The sequence below is a fragment of the Sapajus apella genome, unplaced genomic scaffold, assembly GCF_009761245.1.
Source record: "Sapajus apella isolate SASKATOON/1434 unplaced genomic scaffold, GSC_monkey_1.0 scaffold22, whole genome shotgun sequence".
NCBI classification, from domain to species: domain Eukaryota; kingdom Metazoa; phylum Chordata; class Mammalia; order Primates; family Cebidae; genus Sapajus; species Sapajus apella.
This window is the reverse complement of record NW_022436962.1, coordinates 27,633,358-27,648,788: the sequence shown is the minus strand read 5'-3', so window position 1 is coordinate 27,648,788 and position 15,431 is coordinate 27,633,358. Positions and strand designations below refer to the sequence as shown.

Here is a 15,431-nt window from a genome sequence, read left to right as displayed (position 1 = left end):
GTTGATTTTTATATATCATGAAATAGGGGTCCAGTTTCATGCTTCTGCCATTCTGATGACCTCTGTGTGCTTACATCATATGCACTGAATGTAAATACTGATGTTTGCATTTAGGTCTACTATTTTATTATTTTTGCATTTGTTTGCTTTTTTTTCCTGTTTTCCTTTTCTTGCCTTTTCCTCAAAGACCTTTTAGTATTTCGTTTTATTTTTTAAAAATTATATTCCTTTGCATAGTTCAGTGGCTGGTTGAGAGATTAGAATATGCACAATCAGCTTTTTAGTCTAGTTAGAATAAATATTTTACCACTTCAAGTGGAATGTAGAAAACTTACCATCTAGGCACCTTTACCCTCCATCTTTATGTTACTAGTATCTTAAGCATATTTTAAGAACTCAATAGTCTGTTCTTTTAATCCATTTCTGTTGTTCTTCCTTCATTCCTGAATATTTCAATTTTCCTTAAGATGTCATTTCCCTTCTGTTGAAGGAGCTTCTTATAGCAATTCTTTTAGATAACATCTTCATTTTCTCTGATCCACAAATATCTTTATTTCACTTTCATTCCTGAGGCTATTTTCACTGGATATAGAACTCTGGGCTGATAGGTCTTTCTGCATTTTTAAATTTTTATTTTGAGACAGGGTCTCACTCTCTCCCCCAGACTGGAGTGCAGTGGCATAATCTCAGATCACCACAACCTCCACCTCCCAGGCTCAAATGATTCTCCTGCCTCAGCCTCCTGAGTAGCTGGGATTACACATGTGTACCACTACAGCCTGGCTAATTTTTGTATTTTTAGTAGAGATGGGGTTTCACCATGTTGGCCAGGCTGGTCTTGAACTCCTCACCTCAGGCGATCCACCTCCCTCAGCCTCCCAAAGCGCTGGGATTACAGTGTTTGCCACTGCGCTTAGCCTCTTTCCACATTTTAGAAATGTTGTGCCATTTCATGATTTCTGATGAGAAACTCAGTTATCCTAATCATTGTTTCTCTGAAGGTAGTGTTTCCTCCCCATACCCTGCTGCTTTCAGTATCATTTTATTTTTCACAAGTTCCATCATGATGTCTGGGTGTAGGTTTGAGCTTTAAATCTAGAGATTTTTCACAAAATTGGGAAAATAAAGTCACATGCCACGTTTCAGTCAATGACAGCATATATGATGGCAATCCCATGATTATAATATTGTATGTTTATTGTATTTTTCCCATGTTTAGATGCACAAATACTTGCCATTGTGTTACAAGTGCCTACAGTATTCAATACAGTTAACATGCTGTACGTTTGTAGCCCAGGAGGAACAGGCTATACCATACAGCCTAGGTGTGTAGTAGGCTATGCCATCTAGTTCTAACTATACACTATGATGTACACAATATCGCCTAATGATGCATTTCTCCTGCCATTAAATGATGCCTGACTCTATTTCTGCAAACATTTTTTTTTTTAACACATTTTCTCCTCCTTCTGAAACTCCAATGGCACAAATGTCAGATCTTTTGTTCTTGTCCTACAGGTTTCTGAAGCTCTGTTCATGTTCTTTTCTCCCTAGTCTTTTTCTCAGTTGTTCAGATTAGATAAACTCTATTGGTTTATCAATGCTTCTTTCCTTCCTTCTGCTAGAGACTACTCAGTTAATTTCTAATTTTGGCTCTTGTGTTTTTTCCATTCTAAAATTTCCATTTTGTTTCCTACATCATCTATTTGCTAAAATGTTTTCTCCGTTGGTTTTGAGAGTTCATTACTTGTTGGAGCACTTTTATAATAACTGCTTTAATGGTCTTTGTCAGATAATGTTAACACCTGTGACATCTCAGTGCTGGGATCTATTGTCTTTTCCCTTAAGAGTTGATATTTTACCATTTCCTGGTATGCTGAGAAATTTTGCATTATATCCATGACATTCTGAATAGTTATTAAACTCTAGGTCATTTAAAACTATGGAGAAAGTTATTGAGTTTGATTCAGCAGGCAATCTGGTTAGGTTCAGGCCTCAAGTCTCAATCTGCCTTCTTGTGAAATGTGATTACAATGTTGGTTCAACTTTCAAAACTGTTGCAGTGCTATTATCTATCCCATGTGAACATCTCCAGGTTGCCATTCTGGGATCTGGGTGTTGGTCTGTTAGTTCCGTTCTCAAAGTCCTTGTTATGCTGAGTAAGATCACACACATGTGCAGATTTGAGGCAAACCCAGGAATTCATAAACAACTTTTTGGTGTCAGTTTTTGGTGACAGAGTTCCTTCCTCTCTGTGATCTTCCCAATACTTTCCAGTTCCTTCTACTGGTTCTCTGGCAGAAGGACTGAGGCTTTAGTTAATTTGTGTGCTTTTGCCACTATGCCTGTTTCCAGGGCCATACTGATGGAGGACAGAAATAAAAAGTGCCGTGGAGGCTGGCTCTCCCCTCTTGGAACCACAGCTCTACTGGAGAGAGAGAAAGGATCTTCTCCCTCAGAGTTTGTCTTCTGAATGCTCTCACTGCCAGCAGTCAACACTGTCACCACCACAGGATTGCTTAGGGGGTGGCATGTAAGAGAACACACATGAAAAAAACAGAAGAAAAGGGTTTCTGCACACTCTGAATACTAAAATTTCTCTTTCTGCTCCTTGAGCCAGACCTAGGTTTCTAGCACTCTTCTCTGCATCCCAGTACTCACTTCCAGGTTTCCAATGTGTTGAGTTCAGGGGAAAAATGGTAGACTCATCACTGGTTCAGTAATACTTCCAATTCTAATCTTCCTCCCCAATCCACCTGCTACTATATTCTTTTCAGAATCTTTGAATAGCTGCTCCATGCATTCAGTGGAAAAGCCACGATGGAACATGCTCTTATCTGAAACCAGCCAACTACAGGTTGAGCATCTCATACCTGAAATGCTTGGGATCAGAAGTGTTTTGAATTTTGCAATGTGTGCATTATACTTACTTACTGGTTAAGCATCCTTGATCCAAAAATCTGAAATCTGACATACTCCAATGAGTACTTTCTTTGAGTGTCATGTCAGTGCTCAAAGTTTCAGATTTTTGGATTAGGAATGCTCAACCTGTAGTACTTCTAATGTGAGAAAGAAGAATAAAATACATTTACTTTCTTCTTACAGTATTACAAATTTTAACTGCAGAATTAAAGGGAGATTTTCCCTCCCCTGAAAGAAAAAACAAACACATTGCCATTACACAAGGCATTTAGTTAAAAAGGCAAACAATAGGGGTGCAACAAACATTACATAGGAATTGGTTTTTTTCCCATTTTTAGTAGGCAGAAGGATAAGACTGCCTACTTACTGCTCTTGAGCAATTAATTTCTCTCACATTCACTCATTTTTAGTTTTTTTTTTTTTTTTGAGACGGAGTTTTGCTCCTGTTACCCAGGCTGGAGTGCAATGGCGCGATCTCAGCTCACCGCAACCTCCGCCTCCCGGGTTCAGGCAATTCTCCTGCCTCAGCCTCCTGAGCTGGGATTACAGGCACGTGCCACCATGCCCAGCTAATTTTTTGTATTTTTAGTAGAGACATGGTTTCACCATGTGGACCAGGATGGTCTCGTCATTTTTAGTTTTATAATATTTTCAAGATGATTACCATCATATAGTTACGAATGTTGATTTTTTTTTTTTTTTTTTTTTTGTGATGGAGTTTCTCTCTTGCTGTCCAGGCTGGAGTGCAATGGCGTGATCTCGACTTACTATAACCTCTGCCCTCTGGGTTCAAGCGATTCTCCTGCCTCAGCCTCCTGAGTAGCTGGGATTACAGGCTGGTCTCAAACTCCTGACCTCAGGTGATCCACCTACCTTGGCCTCCCAAAGTCCTGGGATTATAGGCGTGAGCCACCATAGCCAGCCAAATGTTGATTTTTCTAAGAGTAACAAGATACCAATGATAAAATTCTGCCAACATTGCCTCTAATTAATGACTTGGAGCTATGACTAAAGGAGTTTACATTTTTAAGATAAGAAGTTGGCTGGCTAGGTAATTCCTGAAAGGGAGAAGCCAACTCTTCACAATAGAGAACACATGTAGCCTAACAGCGAAGTTTAACGGGCTCTGTGCCCTAAGAGCAGGTCTTCGCAAGAGAACAAAATGAAATTATCTGAAGTGCTAAACATACCAAGAATCTCAATTACTACAGTGACTACTGGAATAACTGAGTCAACAGCATTTGATTAAATGTTATCACCAAAGTTTGCTAAAAATAAATCCATGAACATGTGATTATAGCACCCAGAAATACTTTTGGATAGAAGAAAATACTCAGGGTGTACAGCACTGCAATACTTAGATTATGATTTCATGTTTTATTATGTATGTGATCTTTGACAATGCTTTCATCAACTAGTTCTCTCATGATTTTATTTTGTGCTGACATATATAACCCAAGTTTTAGGTTTAAGAATTTCATTTTCCCCACATAAACATAGTAACCACACTCTCTATGGAGGCAATTTTTTGTTTCCCAACTACCAAAAATGCTATTTAATGACAAAGGTCGGCAGAAAACGCAGACATTACCTCTAAATAATCATTCCTGGCACGATCTCGGCTCACTGCAACCTCTGCCTCCTGGGTTCAGGCAATTCTCCTGCCTCAGCCTCCTGAGTAGCTGGGATTACAGGCACGCGCCACCATGCCCAGCTGATTTTTTGTATTTTTAGTAGAGACGGGGTTTCACCATGTTGACCAGGATGGTCTCGATCTCTTGACCTCGTGATCCACCCGCCTTGGCCTCCCAAAGTGCTGGGATTACAGGCGTGAGCCACCGCGATTGCACTCCAGCCTGGGTAACAAGAGCGAAACTCCGTCTCAAAAAAAAGAAATTATAAAACTTAGGAGCTGGTTACTTTTCCCCTGAAAAACAGGAATCATAACAATAACAATAGTATAATTTGTTGGCTAGGCTCAGTGGCTCATGCTTGTAATCCTAGCACTTCGGGAGGCTGAGACAGGCAGATTGCCTGAGCTCAGGAGGTCAAGACCAGCGTGGGCAAGATGGTAAAACCCTGTCTCTACTAAAATACAAAAAATAAGCCAGGCCTGGTGGTGGGTGCCTGTAACCCCAGCTACTCAGGAAGCTAAGGCATGAGAATTGCCTTAACCTGGGAGGCGGAGGTTCCAGTGAGCCAAGATTGCACCACTGCACTCCAGCCTGGGCAACAAAGTGAAACTGTCTCAAAAAAAAAAAAAAGGTGTAATTTATGGGGGTAATTTTTTGAGCTTTACTATGTTCCAGGCACTGTGCTAAAAGCTTAAAACAGATCTTTTTTTTTTTTTTTGAGACAGAGTCTCGATCACCCAGGCTGGAGTGCAATGGTGTGATCTTGGCTCACTGCAATCTCCAACTCCTGGGTTCACGTTAGTCTCATGCCTCAGCCTCCCAAGTAGTTCGGATCACAGGTGTGTGCCACTGCGCTGGGCTCATTTGTGTATTTGTAGTAGAGATGGGGTTTCACCATGTTGGCCAGGCTTGTTTCAAACTCCTGGCCTCAAATGATCTGCCCACCTCCGTCTCCCAAAGTACTGGGATTACAGGTGCGAACCACCGTGCCCTGCCTTGGATCATGTTTAATCCCAACAGTCTTACAAGCGAAGTACTGTTCTTGGCCCCATTTCCAGAGAAGAAAATGAAGGCTTAGCAAAGTATTTAGTCTAAGACCACAGAGTTAGGAAACATTGGAGCCAAGACTGAAAGCCAGGCAGTCTACACTTGGAATGTCCGTTCTTAACCACTCTGTTACAAGCTACCAGGACTCAAAGAACCCAAATGCCAGTCTCCTTTTCAGGTCATCTCTATAGTGTTAAATGAAAGGGAAAAGGTCAAACCTTTACCCTCCCCTGATAGTGATCCCAGTAATTCTGGGGGGAAAAAACCCAAAAGCCAAGATAATCCCATACTATTTGATATTACTTTTCTAATTCCAAAAAAAAAAAAAAAAAAAAAAAAAAAGTTGCTATTAACATATAGCTCAGAGAAAGTCATATAATACGAAGTACTGAGAAACAAAACATTTGCTTTCAGCATTACCAGGCTCATTTTGTACTAAATGAATATAGTATATCCCAGTTAAGAAATTCATAATTTAAAAGAAAAAAGAAATTAATAATTTTTGAAAAGTTAAAAACTTCAACACAAACAATACATATTTTATGTAATATTTTATTTGCTGATCTCTCTGAAACATGCCAAAATTCATATAGCTAAGGGAGCTTACCATGCTAAAATGTTGCCCAACACGACAAATTTCTACAAAACATATTTCAATGTAGTATCTTCATTTCATTGTTGAGGAATCAACATGTGAACATTACATTTAGGTGGTGAAATTTAGGATACAAATATAAGTATCGAATAATATCATATTTCTGGTTTACTGGAAAACATAACAATTGTGACAGTCACACCTAACACCTTAGTTAAATAAAGAGTGAAAATGGGCAGGGGTGTCACACGAGTATGCAAGGATTTGACAGTTCAAATAATCTATAGCCCTTCTGAGAAATTACAGATGGAAAATAAGTAGCAAATATTTCTGTAATATGGTGGTTTCAGTACATTATAGTGATCATCATTCCATTCACGCACTCAAATAACTGCTGCTTCTGATCAATGAAAACTAGATTCAAAGTCATTGCTCAACAAGCTGATACTACAAATCCCTTATATTAAAAGGTAGTTTAAATCTGGAAAGAAGGCAAAGCATACTTGTCAATTACTTTTAGATATAATTGAGACTACACTACTATACACAATTAGGTGCATAGTATGTGTAACAATGCATACTATGGTGAGGAGTTAATTCCAATTACTATATTTTATATTTATTGGTTATCGACAGCATACATTTTATGCTCCAAAAGAAATACATCGATCCAACAAAATGGTTACAATTAATGTTCTTTTAAAGACAGATGAACTAAATTTAAGGAAGAATTGGCTTTTCTTCATATCTCATTTTCAAATTACTGATACAAATTTGTCAGAGAAACAATTATGTGTTTTACCTAACATCAAATAATCTGCAAAGTTTCCAAGGCAGATGCATTTCTTGTTCAATTTCCAAAAGTAAATACAGGCTTTCTAACTGAAAACATTCCCATTCCTAGCTCTCTAAAGCAAACATTCAAAAGAAAATTACAAAAAATGACCTCTAAGCTTTTGAATAGTCCACTTAGTTACATAAAGTATTTTCTGTCCCGACACTTTCTCTAATTCAAAAGATATTTACTTCCTAAGTACATGACAAAGTCTTCATTTCAAACCATTCACTCAGTTTCCATGGTAACATTGCGGGATTCCTTGGCTACCATAAGTCGCATCAGTTGACTGTGGAATTTCTCAATCTTCTTTACATCTTGAGCTTGCTCTGTTTTATACACCAAACACTGTCAGAAATTTTAGAAGTACACATTAACTATGTAAAACTAGATATTGACAATGTAGAAGACATAAAATTGGGTAAAATTTTGAGTCTTTTCTACCAGTGTTTTGCTCTATTTTCCTTGGAGGGTCATACTAGGGAAACTGCGCTCGTTTTCAAGCCTCTAGCAATTCCATGTCTTAAAGTGCAGTAATTTAAATGCCACTGCTGTGGACAAAAAGATCTAAATGAAGTCCATTAGAAGCTTCTGAAAAATGTTAAAGGTTAAATCCTGCTGTGGTCTGATGAGAAGAACTCAAGGCTTAGAATTAGATATTTTCTGCCAGCCATAAGTAACTGAGTTATGCTGGGAAAAAACAAAGAAATCTTAAGATCTCTTTTTCTACTGGTGAAATTGGGGGTTTAACAATAATTTTTAGAAAAAAAATTGGAATTCTTTGTGTATAGCTGGTCACTACATAAACCAGATAAATCTTGATTTTCTGAAGATATATATTTTTGAGGCAGTGTCTCACTATGTGGCCCAGGCTGGAGTCTGGTGTTGCAATCTCAGCCCACTGCAACCTGTGTCCTGGGCTCAAGCGATCCTCGGATTCCCGCATACCTGGGACTACAGGCATGCACAATCAAGCTAATTTTCCTATTTTTAGTAGAGACAGGGTTTCTCCATGCTGCTCAGGCTTGATTACTTTTAAAACAAACCACATTCCTCCTTATTAGCAGTTAAATTCATCACTAGATACTTAAGATCTGCTTACGATTGGTCATAAAACCATCCACTGTAGAATCTTCAAAAATGTCAACTTTAAGCTTGCAGCCCTTTCCTCATTTTGTAATACAGGTCCATTTTTCTTCAGCCCATCTTAAAGGTTCACAGGAGTTTTAAACAACAGGAACTAATGATCCTGTAATAAAAGTCAATAATTTAAATAACCTGAAGTTCAGCCTCATCATGCCCAGCTGATCTGAATTCTAAATGAATTAAAGGGCTAAGCTAGGATCCATATCTCTTGAATCTATGTCTAGTATATTATACCTTAAAAAAATTTTATCCACACATTGTACAAATTTGTGCAGCAATCTTGTAAAGAGGTCATATTTATCTGTTAACTGCACTAAAAAATAAAAATAAAAAAAGAGGTCATATTAACCATCATTCAAATTTTAGCATATGTGCTATGAGAGAATGTATATACCTTCTCACTAATACCTTCTGACAGAAAAAGATATTATTATGGGATTATAAAAATGATACATACATTGGATTATAAAAAAGTCAAAGTTAACATGGATCCTTAATTATATTTAATCATTAACAGGGCAAAAAGCCATCAATTGGAGATAAGGTGTTTTGTATTAAAATTCATTCTGCATTTATTCCCCTATTTTTAAGCTAGGACATATGGGTTTTTCTTCAACAGGCATACCTAACCACTCTGTGACAATCACAATTAAAATTTTTCTCAGTGTGGAATGGCAAGATTTAAGAATTACTTAGTGGTTCACACCCATAATCCCAGTGGTTTGGGAGGCTGAAGCAGAAAGATGGCTTGACTCCAGGAGTTCCAGATCAGCCTAGGCAATACAATGAGATCCTGTCTTGACAACAAAAATTTAAAAATTAGCTGAGTGTGGTGGTGCATACCTGTAGTCCCCGGTTATTTGGGAGGCTGAGGTGAGGGGACCGCTTGAGCCCAGGAGGTCAAGGATGCAATGAGCTATGATCATGCCATTGCACTCCAGCCTGAGCAACAGAGCAAGACACTGTCTCTAAAAAAAAAAAAAGCAACCAACAAGGCCGGGCGTGGTGGCTCATGCCTGTAATTCCAGCACTATGGGAGGCAGCGGCAGATGGATCACCTGAGTTTGGGAGTTCGAGACCGGCCTGACCAACATGGAGAAATTCCTATCTACTAAAAAAATTAAAAATTAGTCAGGTGTGGTGGCACATGCCTGTAATTCCAACAACTTGGGAAGCTGAGGCAGAATTGATTGAACCCAGGAGACGGAGGTTGCAGTGAGCTGAGATTGCGCCATTGCACTCCAATCTGGGCAACCAGAGTGAAACTCCAACAACCAACAAACAAAAGCATACATACATTTACTCAACCTAACAGGGGTAAGCACTAACATGAGATACTTTCATATATTTTGTTTACTTTCCACAACTAGTCAATAAGGTAAGCTACTGCTATGATACTTTACAGACGAGGAAGTTGAGACCAGAGGGCTAAACTTTCGGCCTAAACTTTTCCAAGGCCAAAATGCTACTAAAGGGTTAAGCTAGAATTCATATCTCTTGAATCTATGTCTAGCATATTATACCTCAATTCACTCTTCCTTTTTCACATGTTCAGCTACTTCACTAAGTTCAACTGGTTCTTAGAAGATATGCTAATCACTAAAAGATCTAACTTTATGCAATCTCACAATGGAACCCCGAACACAAATACAATATGTGACCAAAGACAAAGTGATTTTTAAAATCACTCTATCAAATTTTTTAAAGAACTAACCTATTTTTAAAATGTTTACTGAGCGCTTTCTGGGTCAAGATATCATAGTAGGCACTGGAAATAAAACAGGTAAGAACATTACTGATCTATCTCTATTGTCTTAAAGTTCATAGTCAATTAAAAAGACAAATGTGATAAAAGAATTGAGATACAGCACAAAAAGCCAAAATGAAAAAGCAAGAGACAAAGCAATACTTGAGTTGGGTTTTGAAAGATAAGCAGCAGTCTAGCCACATTAGGGGTGGAGGTGGGATTCAATATTGCAGAGGAAACAGAATGTTCAAAAACACCAAGGCCTAACACATCACAGCACATTAAAGGAGTTCTTATGTAACACAGAAATGACAGAGATTAGAAGGGATACAAGGGTGGAGTTTAAAGGTTTCTAAGCAAGGGAGTAACAATCAAATTTGCACTTTTAGAAATCACTCTGGGGTTGAGCATGGTGGATCACAACTGTAATCCCAGCACTTTGGGAGGTGGAGGTAGGTAGATCACTTGAAATCAGGAGTTCAAGACCAGCCTAGCCAACATGGTGAAACCCTGTCTGTACTAAAAATACAAAGAATTAGCTAGGCATGGTGGCGTGCACTTGTAGTCTCAGCTACTTGGGAAACTGAGGCAGAAGAATTGCTTGAACCTGGGAGGCGGAGGTTGCAGTGAGCCGAGATCACGCCACTCCACTTCACTCCAGCCTGGTGACAAAGCAAGACTCTGTCTCAAAAACAAAAACAAACAAACAAAAAAAGTAGAAATCACTCTGGGATGGGCATTGTGGCTCATGTGTGTAATCCCCAGCAACTTGGGAGGCTGAGTGGCAGGACTGCTTGAGGCCAGGGGTCCAAGACCAGCCTGGGCAACATAGCGAAATCCTATCTCTAAAAAAATTTTTTTAACTAAAAAAATCCCCAGATTTCTGACAAGGTGGAAAATAATGCAACCAAAGGTACGAACAGAAGGAGGAGCTAGTTTAAGAACAGATGATAAACTCCACTGCAGACAAGTGAATTTTGAGGGTATGTGAGATATATATGCTAGTCAGAAAGTCAAATATGAGCTAAACACACATTTGCAAATAGACAGAGATAGATGTAATATTAGACTCAGCTAAATGGAGTGCTCTAGAAGAAGCTATATGAAAGGACAACCAAGGACAGACTCCTAGGGAAGCAAATATATATGGGGCACATCAAAGAAATAATCAGCAAAGAAGAATGAAACAACAGAAACACAGAATAGTAAGGCCAAGATAAAACAGAGCCACAAATTGCAAAATAATTATTCCTATGAAAGAGTGGTGTTCAGTATCAAAAGCAGCAAGGAAATCAAATAAGATATGAATAATAAGACCACTGGGTTTGAAAATAAAGGAGCTGCTGATGTGCTCTCACAAAGGGCAGTTTCAGTAGAATACAACATGCAGAAAACAGATGGCAGAGGGTTAAGGAATGAATGGGAATGTCAGGAAGTAACAAGAGTGAGCAGATCAAGGACAAGAATAAAGCCTGCAACCTGTGTTCAAACCCTGTCATTTACTTCTTATACATCAAAAAGGAAACTTTTACTTCCTGACATCCAGTTTGGTCTCTATGTTCCTGTTGCTTAAGGTCTGAAGACAGCACTTATTAAACGACACTTGACATAATTCATTAATAAAGCAGGTTAAATTATTTTCCGAGGGTCTACAAAAGTAGCTGTTAGAATGAGGTTCTTCATTTTGGAATGAAATGCAAAATAAGCATCCTAATGGGTAATCTGCATAAATTCTAAGTAAATAATTTCAAACAAATAATTAACTCGAACAAATCTGAAAGTATGCAATAAATAAAAATGTATACTTACAACTAAATCATCTGTTACTTTAATACACAAGTTCCCATCAGTATGCCTATATTTGAGAACCACACGTACCTGAAATAAAAATACATATTTAGAAACAGTGAAGACAGATGACATTTCTCTCTCTCTCTTTTTTTTTTAATAGAGACAGGGTTTCGCCGTGTTGGACAGGCTGGTTTCGAACTCCTGACCTCAAGTGATCCACCCGCCTCGACCTCCCAAAGTGTTGGGATTACAGGCGTGAGCCACCGCGCCCGGCCAACATTTCTCTTAAACAATTTAGTCTTCAGGTAGGCTGAAAAGGGTCCTTTTAGAATAAATACCCCCATATATCTAAAGGCATTTTTACTCTAAACTAAACTGAAATGAGGTAAGAAAAAAAATCAGCTATTTTAGTTCATTCCTTTGCTATAATTTATTTTTTAAGACTTAAAAAAGTGGCCCACACCTGTAATCCCAGCACTTTGGGAGGCCAAGGTCGGTGGATCACAAGGTCCGGAGATCGAGACCATCCTGGCCAACATGGTAAAACCCTGTCTCTACTAAAAATACAAAAATTAGCTGGGCATGGTGGCGGGTGCCTGTAATCCCAGCTACTTGGGAGGCTGAGGCAGGAGAATCACTTGAACCCAGGAAGCAGAGGTTGCAATGAGCTGAGATCTCACCACTGCATTCCAGCCCAGGCAACAGAGTGAGACTCTGTCTCCAAAAAAAAAAAAAAAAAAAAAAAAAAAAAAAAAAAGACTTTAAAAAGTTAGACTTTTTATTTGCAGCTAGTTTGAAAAGAGATGTACTGAACATTCTCAAAACACATCCACATTCAGGTAATGTCTGTGAGACTTACAAGGTGGCATTTCTTGCCAGTAAGAATATACACCAATACACCTAGCCACAGAGGAATGACAGGAAAAGGAGAAAAAAAACATTTGGCAGAAATGGCTAGTTAAAAAGCCCAAATCCATCCCCCAGAAAACAGTGCTGCAGTTCAGTGCAACTCACACTTTTCATTTTTCCATGGATCTTAGGAAACGGATTCAGACTAAAATATTCAGCAAAATCGGGTCTTAATCACGAAGGCAGAATATGATGCATTATTACATAAAAGCAGAATTCTGCCTTGAAAAAGAAGTCCACCAACAACTTTTCCAAAAACCAGAGTAACTCCTATACTGAGTGCCATGTTACAAAATACTTTATGTTCAATATTCTACAGATTGCCAAGGCATTTAGATACTAGCATGTTCCTATAAGACATCTTCCAAGAACACTTCCATGAACATTATTTTTTTCTTTCAGTGATGGATTCAAGCACAGTGTATTGCAGCAGTTTTTCCCTAACCAGTATCAGTAACTCTTGTTTAGCTAGCTGTTTTAAAAACTGCTAAGTGGCCAGGTGCGATGACTCATGCCTGTAACCCCAACACTTTGGGAGGTCAAGGCGGGCAGATCACAAGGTCAGGAGTTCCAGACCAGCCTGACCAACGTGACCAACATGGTAAAACCCCGTCTCTACTAAAAATACAAAAATTAGCCAGGCATCACGCGCCGGTAATCCCAGCTACTCCAGAGGCTGAAGCAGGAGACTCACTTGAACTCAGGAGGCAGAGGTTGCAGTGAGCCGAGATCGTGCCACGGCACTCCAGCCTGGCAACAGAGTGAGACTCTGTCTCAAAAAAAAAAAACAATGAACAACAAAAAACAACAACAACAAAAAGAAACTGCTAAGTATCTACACTTCAAAACAGAAACATAATTGTAAAATGGTGACAATCTAGCACCAGGGGCCTCAAGACCATTCTGGAAACAAAATAAAAAGGGCTAATGGAACTATAATCTAGAGCTTTCCCCAATAAGGTCTTTGCACTCCTGAGATTGAAAAAAAAAGTTACATCACTGTATGCCATTTGTCTGGGTGAAGGTGGAAAAGGAACTCATCAAGCAGTTAAGCAGATATAAGTAGTAGTAACTAGGTTAATTATCTTTAGAATACCTGATTCTATTTACTGATCTAGTAAATTGTTTTACGTATTTTAAAAATTGAGTTCTCTAGAAACGAAACAAACTTAAAAACATACTAAGCATGAACTACTGTGTGAAGTTTTAACTCTCAGTTAAAGGAACACTCACTGGTTTCATTAGGAGAAAGGAGTTAAAAGGCCAATCATACTATAAGGGGGGCCATTTGCTAATTTAGAGGGGCCTGAGTCACTGTGTCAGATGCTATAAAGAAAAAGAAATCAAGGTTCTTGCCCTCTTTGAATCTAACCAATTAAAATAACCAAAACACAAGGACAAAATGAATTAAGCCCTTTAAAGGCATATACAGATAAAATGTAAAGAGAGAAAACAAGCAATTTAGACTGGGAAAAGGGAAAGTCTAAAAAAGGAGGTGGCTTTGAAAATGCCCCTTTTTTAAAGCTGATAGAAGAAGGTAGAAGAAAGGCTGAAAAACCATTCTGAAGAAGAATTCATACTCTTTCATGAGACTAAGAGTTGAAGATCATGAAAATGGTGAGATGAAGCCAGAAAGATGAGATGGGTCAGACTGCGACTGGGAGTTGGAACTATACCCAGTTACTAAAGAAGAACCAGTTTTTAAGCAGGAGATGAAGAATTCAATTTTTGTTTTTCAGATAGTTGTGGCAGGCGTGTTTGGGAACTAAAAAGGCTGACAAACCAACAAAGAGGTTATCACACAATCCAGTGGTAATGCTATCTTCAATTATAGCAATGTAAGAGAGAGCGGTAAAAAAATACTGAGTATAATGAGCAGGCTAAATGTGTTGGGGAGAGAAGACAGAGCATTTTGGAAAACAGCTTCCAGAGTCCTGACAAAATTTCCTCTTTAGCCCTGGCAGAAACAGAATGGACTTGGGGTTCAAAGGCCTGGGTCCAAATTTCAGCTTTATCTCTTAGGAAACTAGGCAAACTGGCTGGGTGTGGTGGCTTAAGCATGTAATCCCACCACTTTGGGAGGCCGAGGTGGGTAGACGATCTGAGATCAGGAGTTCCAGACCAGCCTCGCCTGCATGGTGAAACCCCATCTCTACTAAAAATACAGAAATCAGGTGGATGCGATGGCGCACGCCCATAATCCCAGCTACTCGGGAGGCTGAGGCAGAAGAATCATTTGAACCTGGGAGGCAAGGGTTACAGTGAGCTGAGATTGTGTCACTGTACCCCAGCCTGGTCGACAGAGCAAGACTCCATCTCAAAAATAAACTTAAAAAATAAAAAATAAAATAAATAAAAACTAGGCAAGTCATTTAACATAACTAAAATAATTCATTTATATACTTTGATGGGTTGCTATAATTGTTCGTGTATTATGTATAAATATATGTAAATAAACATGTATTTAATACCTATTACATATTAATTATACATATAAATATATGTAAAATGCCCATCATGTAGAAGGCACTCCAAAAAACTGTTAACTTTTCCCTCTACACTCATCCTCTCCCCTCTAAATGTATTAGTCAAGCCAGGTGCCACGGCTTGGGCCTATAATCCCAGCTACTTGGGAAGCTGAGGCAGGAGGATTATTTGAGGCCAGGATTTGAGACCAATCTGGGCAACACAGCAAGACTACCATCTTTAAAAACAAAAATTTTTTTTTTTTTTTTTTTTTTTGAGACGGAGTTTCACTCTTGTTACCCAGGCTGGAGTGCAATGGCGCGATCTCGGCTCACCGCT

At 38.8% G+C, this 15,431-nt stretch overlaps 1 protein-coding gene across 1 annotated transcript in view; it reads right to left on the bottom strand.

Moving 5' to 3' along the window:
- Nucleotides 1-6,138: 6,138 nt before the first annotated feature.
- The window catches only part of SRP9 (signal recognition particle 9), a 12,282-nt gene continuing 2,989 nt past the window's right edge, over nucleotides 6,139-15,431 (bottom strand). The window contains exons 2-3 of the mRNA XM_032289415.1: nucleotides 11,736-11,804; nucleotides 6,139-7,381 (exon numbers count right to left, since the gene is read on the bottom strand). Of these exons, the coding sequence (XP_032145306.1) occupies nucleotides 7,262-7,381; nucleotides 11,736-11,804 (189 nt within the window). The 3' untranslated portion in view covers nucleotides 6,139-7,261. The remainder of the gene's footprint in view (nucleotides 7,382-11,735; nucleotides 11,805-15,431) is intronic.